This window comes from Nipponia nippon, unplaced genomic scaffold, assembly GCF_047370975.1.
Source record: "Nipponia nippon isolate SJK-2023a ecotype South Korea unplaced genomic scaffold, ASM4737097v1 scaffold_69, whole genome shotgun sequence".
In the NCBI taxonomy this organism is placed as follows: Eukaryota; Metazoa; Chordata; class Aves; order Pelecaniformes; family Threskiornithidae; genus Nipponia; species Nipponia nippon.
The window spans coordinates 1-9,285 of NW_028262390.1; the positions used below are offsets into that span (position 1 = coordinate 1).

The 9,285-nt window shown below is 52.9% G+C and overlaps 1 protein-coding gene across 1 annotated transcript; it reads left to right on the forward strand.

Moving 5' to 3' along the window:
- Positions 1-8,016: 8,016 nt before the first annotated feature.
- Positions 8,017-9,036, forward strand: LOC148051094 (olfactory receptor 14I1-like). The gene has a single exon (XM_087738394.1). It carries the CDS (start codon positions 8,101-8,103, stop codon positions 9,034-9,036), a length of 936 nt encoding a protein of 311 aa, XP_087594520.1. The 5' UTR covers positions 8,017-8,100.
- Positions 9,037-9,285: the final 249 nt, after the last annotated feature.

The following is a 9,285-nucleotide window of genomic DNA, read 5'->3' on the forward strand; positions in this document are numbered from 1 at the left end:
CATACCTTTCCTATCGCATGTAATTTGACTGCAAGCCAACCACTTTATCCGATAAATACGACAGCCTCAGTGAGCCGCCTTTGAGCTCTCCCTGCTAGGCAGCGTGGGTGCCTGGCGGTGATCTCCCCTTGCGCTGGGACACCTCTCAAGGTTGCTCCTCGAGGCAGACAGACCTTTTACCAACAACAGATCTTTGGTAAGAGACTGATATCCTGCATAACCGTGTAGCATGGTAACTTTGATTTTGTCTTGGCAACTTTGATTGCATGCTGAATTGACAAATTTTGCCTATATAAGCTCTTAGACATAAATTGTTGTCCAAGTCCGAGACTAAGATTGGACCTAGCCGCACCTAAGCTCCATCAGCAGTTTAGAAAGCAAGGAGGTCTACTCTGAACCTCGTGACTCAACGGGAGGGTCCTCCTTACCCTTTTGTATCCCTGGTCTCTCTGTGAAGCATTTGAACTCGAGTGTAACTCAATTTTCCTTTGTGTGTTTCTTCCATGCAGTAATTAGTAGAGTAAACCTTGTCATCAAACTTATTGAACCTTGAGCAACCACTCTTGAACTTTGTTAAATTCCATCAAATTCATTGAACTCTGTCAAAATTATTATTCTACCTGAATAAAACTTATGCCATAGGAGCCAGTGGGGTTCCCATTTTGAAAGGAGGATGGAGAAACCGGAGAAGGTCCAGAGGAGGTCGGTCATGATGGGCTTTGGGGCCTAAAGCACATGAGCTGTGTGGAGAGGTGGAGGCACCTGGGCCTCTTTAGTCTGCTGAAGGAGAGGCACAGGGCAGTCTAAAAGCAGGTGACACCTACCTGGAGAGGTGGTGGAGCCAAGCTCTTCTGCGGTGTCAGATGGTACGACAGAGGCAACAGCCACCAAGTTCCTCCCGGGAGCTTCACACTGGGCCTTAGGAAACACTGACAAGGCAGGTGGTGCTGCCCTGCAGCAGGACACCCAGAGAGCATCTTTATTTCCATGTTTGGAGGTTTTTCAGGTTTCAGCTCCACAAAGCCACAGCCAGCTTGACCCTGGGGTTGGTGATACCCCACCCTTTGGTGGGAAGCCACCATTGCAGACATGGAGACAAGGCACCTGGCCAGCTCCTTGAACCCAGGAATCGGTATGCCATGCCACCTGGGATTCCTGGGAACAGCTACGCTTTTGTCCACAGAAGCGTGATTCCTCTTCATGTGTCCTGGCCAATCTCCTGACCCATGCGGTGCCTTAGGCTCTGAAGAGAACCAAAACCAACTTGATGACTAGGTTAGTTTCATTTTACATGCTGAAACGCAGGGCAGACGCAGGGAGCTCAGAGCTTCCAGGCTCCCTGCTGCACAGTTAGGACTTCAGAGACTGGAAAGGCAGGTAACAGTGTCGTGGTGGTGTGCTCCACATCAAGGTTGTGCCTTCCTTTGTGCCTTTTCACTAACCTGGGATCTGTCCCTTGGATGCCTTTGGCTAAAACCAAAACAACTCCCCCATTCCACCTCCCCGTCCTGATGGAAACTGTGAGAAACAGATGGAGCAGAGATGATTTAAGGGCAATTCTGCCTAAGAGCTGTAAGCATTAAATAATGACAGAGAGTTAGCAGTGAGAGAAAAAGCATTGTTCTAAGACTTGCATGCCAGAGGCTAATCACGGAGAACTTGTAGCTATTTTGTCAAGTAAAGATGAAATGGAAGAGCTTCAGTTCATCATCAAGAATACGAAGGAGTTCCCTTACAGCACTGTCCTGTTACTGCTGTTAGGGACAGTACCACTAATTCCAAAACATCCTTGAGAGCTTCTTTGTTTTTCCTCGTCTCCAAAGCTCAGGCTGCTCAGACCTGGGAAGTACTCCCTCAAATCTCTGCAAACCCAGTCTCTCCAACATCCTCTCATCCACACTCTTTTACCCCAGGACACTTCTCCCCATCACGTCAGCACACTGCCTGGTCTCTATTTTTTCTCTGGATGAAGCCAGGGTACTGCCTTGGTAAGCCTTCCCTACAGAAGTCGTCTCTCCCTGCTGATCCCACTTGTGTCACCTGGTGCTAGGTACAGCTCCATTTTCCTTCTGCAGAGCTCCATGGCATGGACAGTTTTCCTGTTTCTTCCATGAGAAAAGGTGACAAGCAGGAGAGACTCCGTGCCAGGAAGTCCCAGCCTTGGGTGTTGCTCAGCTGGTTCTTACTGGCATCTCTGTTGGCGTATCTGGTACTTCTCTGTGGCTAATCTTTCTGCACAGAAGATCCTAAAAAGACAAAGATTTCATAACGGATGGTCGTAAAAGCCCTGTTATAGACAACAAAGTTTGCCATGGGCTCTGGAGGGAGCCAGGAAGATAGTTAACAAGCACCAGGAAGATCCAGGAAGCTTAAGGCCACTTCTGAAGAGTGAGTGGCTGTAAGCAACACTGACCGGCTGTGCGTAGGTCTCAGCGAGAGGGTGGAGGGATGTCAGTGAGAAACAAGGAGGTGGCTGATGGCTTTAGCAAATCCTTAAGCATATCTAAGCCCAGAAATGGAAAGCGGTTGATGTGTGTGGATGGGGAAGAGGAGGAGGTTTGTCCTGGGAAGATGTCAGGAGGGAAGACCCCTCTTCTGCAAATCAGGGATGACAGACATTTCCATGTGGTGTGCATCCCCTAGGAGAAAGGGAATGCCCGCTGCTGAGGATGGCTGTGCTCAGTCATGCACCGTGAGCTGACCATGCTCCCTTTACCTCCTTCACTTCCCACACTTGGATGGAGCTCAGGAAACATGGATGAGCGTGGAGGATGCACAGACCTCCTGGGCTGAGGTCCTGTCACTGCAGGGGAAGAGGGAAGGGTTTGTGAGACACATGGTAGTGCAGGGAGAGAGCAGAGCATGTAGGATTCAAGTGAGTCTGGGGCTAGGACATCTTGGGTGCTAGAGGAACGTGAACAGGGCTTTGAAAGAAGCCAGATGGGTTGTGGGGAACTCAGAGACATTGGCAAATCCTCAGAAAACTACACCTTTGTGTTTGAAGAACAGTGAGGACACAGAGTTATCAGTGAACCTTGGGATATCATGGGGTCAGAGTGAGCTGGGGAAGCAGAGGTGGTGGTTAAAATCTGCAGAGAAACGGGCACAGACAGAGGACAGTGTAGGACAGCCTGTGGTGGGGAAAGCCAAGGGCTTTGGTAGGGCTGGGACCCAGAACTGAGGTCCTTGTTCTCTTGGCTAGGGCTGCTGACTCTTGGGCTGAGGCCCATGTGAGGACACCAGTTCCTTGCAACCCCCGTACTTTGTTGCCTCCTCACCCCTGACAGAGCCTGGGGAGGTGTCTTAGCACTGACCTGCACTCGGCATCACAAACCCTCACATCTCTCTGCCCCTAGCAAGAGCCCTGAGACACCCATGAAGGAAAGGATCCCCATTCCTAGGGTCCTGGGGTCAGGGCTTGGCCATCCTCCTTAAGGAAACACGCCAAGGGCTTTCACAGCCCCCTCCACTTGGCTTTCTGCATGTGTCACTCTCACTAGTTACCATGCTGTCACGCACAAGGGTTGCAGGCTGTGAGGAGGGTCCAGTCTGAACATGACGTCATTCACAATTGAACCTGGAACCTAGGATGTTTCAGGCCTAAGAGGCAATAGCACACCACGAGGAGAGGCTGGCTCTGGGGATGCCATGCTTGGGGCTAACCCACATGCAGAGAGGGAATTCATGACTGCAAGAGTCGCGGGAGCTATCATCAGAGACAACAGAATCACCGAACCATTCACGTTGGATGGGACCTTGGGAGGTCTTTAGACTAACCTCCTGCTCACCTTGGGATGAACAATGAATTCCCATTAACTTCCTACGGGCTTCTGTCCAAGAGTGTCCTGAAAATGACTAAGATCTTTGGTGGACTCCTAGGGACCCTCTGAGGAAGCTGAGGGTGCCTTTTGCTGCCTGGTAAGGATGACTACAGGATTCCTTGACTCCAACAAGCTGCTACTAACCTCGAGCATCTTCTAACAAGCACTGGCCCCTGTCCTTGATCAAAAGGTGCAGTCTTGAGAGGCTGCTAAAGTTTTTCCAAACCTTGGACTATTGCCCCGTGCTGCTCTTCCCTGTAGGCACCAATGACACAGCCAAACCTGCAAAGGATTGAGTGTGACTGCATGGCTCTGGGGGTGATGGGCATGGTGGCACGGGCAGTGTTCTCCTCAGTCCTGCTGGGGAGGGGGAGAGGCTTGAGGACTGGACAGATCCTGTGGGTCAGCAATTGGTTGCACAGCTAGTACCAGCAACAGGGGTTTAGTTTCTATGACCAGGAGACCCTCTCTGAGGACCACTGACTGCTGTCAGTGGTGTCTACGCTGCTCCTGAGGGTGTTCGGCAGAGATGAAGCTGATCTCCAGCAAGAACAAGGTGCTGCTGACAGGCACACTGTGAACATTGCTGCTCTGTTCCTTGCCTGTACCATCAAGGGGGTGAGTAAAGGGTGGCGGAGAGGAAAACCAGCAGCTTGAGAGTGTAGGCAGATGAGTGGAGACCCCAGTGCGATGTGCTTCCTATTCCTGCACTGTCCTACATCTACTGGCTAGAGCAGGGACAGACCTTGCTGCAGGGCAGTGGTGGCAATCGGTGGCTTGCACAAAGGCAGTGCTGTCTGGGCTGTGTGTCACACACACGCTTTGAAGGGGGGCAGCTTTCCTGTGCAGGACCAGTGCTGTCCCTGCCAGCTGCATGTAGCTGTCTGTGAAAGCCTTGGCACCTCACATAACACTACAGGTCTTTCTTTGGCCATTAAGTTGAGTAACCGTCCTGAAATCTGTTAGGCAATGTGGGGATGAAACGAGACAACTCTCATGATAGTCAGGAGAGCTCTAGGAAGTACAGCTGATGGAGATCAGAGAGAGAGAGACTGAGCTCTCCCTGTGGTTCATGAGTCCATTTGATCAGCTGAATCCCTGTGCAGGCTGTCCAGAAAATAACAAATAGAGAAAGATTCTCTTGTCCTAAATGTGTGCATCTGCTGTCATCTCAGTTGTTCAAAGGAAATCATCCTCCTGCTCAGAAATGATGCCCCAGATACCACCTTCTCAGAGCGGATACATTAGAACATGTAGTTACCTCCATGTCTCTTGGACCAGCTCTGGCACCTCAAATGTCACCAGGTGTTTGCATCTGAACACCTCACTCCTGGCCTCCATCTCCAGTAATTATCACGGGAGCTGAGACAAGTGGCTCCCAAGCAGCAGGTGCCTGTTTTGTGCCCATCTGAACTAAGGCAAGGGGAACCCCATCACCTGTGCATTTGTGGCAGGCAAGGGAGGGAGCTGCGTCCCCTTCTAACCCCAGGACTACAGACCCAGAATGAGATGCCTCAACTGACTGAGCTGAATCGCTTCCATCAGCAGGAGGGATAAAAGAGATTACACCCTGTCCTTGTCTGTGTGTCCTGCCTAATGCTGGGACAAGAAAATAGGATTCTGAAGCCTCATTGTTCTTCTGATACATGAAATGACAGTGCTGGAAAGAAGTGTCTCTCCCCAGCTGAGAGGGGGAACATGAGTGATTCCTTCAGCCTGTTTCACAGCAGGTTCCCCTGGAGCCCCAGGGACACCTGGAGGGAGCCCAGAGGGGCAGAGAAAGTGCTGCCTTGGGCTGGGCCTCTGCTGCTGAGCTGGGCTGGGCTCCTGGGATGGAGGGAGCTGCTGGCAAGTGGGCAGCCCTGCAAGAGAGACAGCTCTGCCCAGGAGCAGCTCCTCTGCAAAGCGCAGCAGGGCTGAGGGCACTGCCTGCAGGCAGCGAGGGGAGAGGAGCCAGGCAGAGAGAGGGTGAAGGCAGTTGGTGGCAGGAGGACGCTGAGAGTTAACAAAGGGAGAAGTCTTCACAGCCCTTGACACGGTAAGTCTGTGGCAGCAGGGCAAAGAAGCTGCAGTTCCTGGAGAGATCTCCAAAAGCTGCCACATCCCACAGTCTATGGGATGTTTCAGGAGGACTCTCAGTACTTCTCTGGTGTGGAGGAGGAGGACATGCTCCAAAGCAGGGCTTCTGTGCCGCACTGTCAGAGGCACAGGGCATGACAGCTGCCTTCTTCCAGGAATGTCCAAAGGGGTGTGAAGGTGGGTGTGCAGCCAGGGGTGCCCAGGGCCGTCCTTCTGAGCAGGGTCCCTGCACCCCAGGGGCTGTGTGCTGGGACAGGGACTCTGTCACCTGCCAGGGTCAGCACTCACTCTGCCTGGAGACCTCCCCATGTAGCTGCGGGGAGAAGCTGTGGGTGGAGGGAGTGACCCCTGTCAGGGCAGGGTCCTTCTGCTGTCGAGAGGGTGCTGTGTGGGTCAGGTTTGCTCTCAGCTCCAGCTCACCCCAGGTGTTTCTGAGGGAAGTTTTCAAGATGGAGTTCCTGTAAAGGAAGGTGTCTGTCTTTTGAGGTTTCTCCTCTTGGTTGGCTGGGTGGGCTACAGATGGCACCAGCAGCACCTTTCCAGTCTCATCAGGGTTTGTGGGACCTGCTCTTTAGCCCTGCACACATGGAGAGGCTGCAGGGCAGAGCTGGGCACACAGGGGCTGAGATGGGGTCTGTGAGCACTGGCAGGGAAGAGACGTGGGGCCAGAGCAACAGCTCGTGGCAGGGACAGCTGCAGGCAGTAGAGACGGGCAGGAAAGGAAGGACCTGCTGATGGAAGCCCTGTTGCAGGGGAGATCTGGGCACCTCCCGGCCACCCCTGCAATGTAGATGACTTCCCTGAGCAATCCCTTCATCTCTCCTCTCCCACCCAGCACAGCCCTCGGCCCTCACAACCATGGGGTCTCGGGTGGGAGTCACCTCTCTGTCCAGTAGACCAGCAGAAGAAGCAAGGGCATATCCCTCCTGCCACATCCCCATTTCCCACTGACTGGCAATTGGGCTGAGGGCAACTGTCCTGCATTATCACTGTCTGGGACGTGGCGTGCACAGCTGGGTAAGGGTAACGCTGTCCTGAGTGTCCGTCTGCCTCCCCCGTTGCCTCTCTCAGCCAGACCCTCACTGTATTTTTCCTTGTTTCTCCACTTGCCCATTTTAAAGTCATCTTTTTATTGCTGTCAGACTCCCTGGGGATGGGAATTTCAGCTGCAGAGTCACACACTGATCTTGTTTGTCCATTCATGCAGGCATGTCAATGGGAACAAGTGTCCCAGCTTTCCTCTAATCTGTGGGGCTGTGGGCAATGCAGCCTGTGGGGCTGGGGAAGGAGTCAATTTTCTCTTCATGAGATGCCAACATTAAGACAATTGGCTATCATCTCCTTAGGGTGTCCTTCCAAGCTGTGAGCTGCCTTCCAGCATGCAAACCTGTCCCATAGCACCTTTGTGTTCTCTGGAAGCCCCACGGAGAAATGCAGAGACTCTATGGCTGAGGAAATGCTGTTGGGTTGGTGAAAGGAGGCATGCATGTCCTGGGCTAGAAGTGGGGTGCTGAGACCGTGAGAAAGGCTGACATATTTAGTAGTCTGCACTGGATCCCTCTGCTCTCAGCAGTGTCTGGCTGCGTAACATAAGAGTGTGCTTGCCCTCCGTCTCATGAAGGTGCAAGCCCAAGGCAGCTGGGGACAAGACGGAGGGTGTGACCAGATCCCCTCACTGCACTGATCCACAGGCAGTCGTCTTGCCTCGCAGGGCTCACTCTGTTCTCCGTGAGAGCAGCAGAAATGCTGAGGGTTCCTGACATCCCAGGACAATCCTCAGGGGGGATGTGGGGCGCTGTAGAAAACCTCAAACCTCTCAAACTGCCTTCTGTTATCCCAGTTCCTTGGCACTGGCAGTGCAGACGCTGACAGGCCCTTCTGTGTTAGGTGTGGCTTCATCTGACAAAGCTGAAGACCAGGACTGGCCCCTGCCCCCACCATTCCCATGACCCCACTGCTGCAGAGCAGGGCTGACTCCTCAGCAATCAGCGGGCAAGGGCCCTGCTCCTAATGGCACATTCTGCCAGCACCAACCAGAGCTCCAGCCACGGAGCTGAGGAAGGTCTCCTGGAAAATGAAAAGGGGGTGTGTGCAGCAGGAGCAGAGTCTATGGGAAATGGCTTTGATTTTGCTCAGAGAAGTCTCTGCTACCTTACTGTGTTTTCCTCCTTGAACAGGTCCACATGCCTAGAAAGGGAAAATGTCCAACAGCAGCTCCATCACCCAGTTCCTCCTCCTGCCATTCACAGACATGCGGGAGCTGCAGCTCTTGCACTTCTGCCTCTTCCTGGCCATCTACCTGGCTGCCCTCCTGGGCAACGGCCTCATCATCACTGTGGTAGCCTGTGACCACCACCTCCACACCCCCATGTACTTCTTCCTCCTCAACCTCTCCCTCCTTGACCTGGGTTCCATCTCCACCACTGTCCCCAGTTCCATGTCCAATTCCCTGTGGGACACCAGGGCCATCTCCTACTTGGGTTGTACTGCCCAGCTCTTTTTCTTTATCCTCTTGGTCACTGCAGAGTATTCTCTGCTAACCATCATGGCCTATGACCGCTACGTGGCCATCTGCAAACCCCTGCACTACGGGACCCTCCTGGGCAGCAGAGCTTGCGTCCACATGGCAGCAGCTGCCTGGGGCAGTGGGTTTCTCCATGCTCTCCTGCACACTGCCAATATATTTTCACTACCCCTCTGCCGAGGCAATGTCCTGGACCAGTTCTTCTGTGAAATCCCCCAGATCCTCAAGCTCTCCTGCTCACATGCCGACCTCAGAGAGGTACGGCTTCTTGTGGTTAGTGCCTGTTTAGTCTTTGGGTGTTTTGTTTTCCTTGTGGTGTCCTATGTGCAGATCTTCAGGGCCGTGCTGAGGATCCCCTCTGAGCAGGGACGCCACAAAGCCTTTTCCACGTGCCTCCCTCACATGGCTGTGGTCTCCCTGTTTCTCAGCACTGTAATGTTTGCCCACCTCAAGCCCCCCTCCATCTCCTCCCCAGTTCTTGACCTAGCGGTGGCAGTGCTGTACACTGTGGTGCCTGCAGCAGTGAACCCCGTCATCTACAGCATGAGGAACCAGGAGCTCAAGGATGCCCTATGGAAAATGACCCAACGGATGCTGTTTCACCAACAATAACCTGCCTCCCCTTCTTTGCTCATTTCCCCGAGTTTATCTCCGGCCAGGTGTCTGCTTTTTTCTCGTGTCATAATCCTGATTATAGATAGTTTGCTGGGCTTATACTACTTGTCTTGAGGCTTGATCTTATTGTGTCTGACTCTTGCACAACACTTGTGTCAGATGTTGCATGCCCAATAGCAGCTCTTCAATAAAACTGAATCTCCCAGGTCCAGAGACTGAAGGCTGGGCTCTTCTTCCAATGGTGTT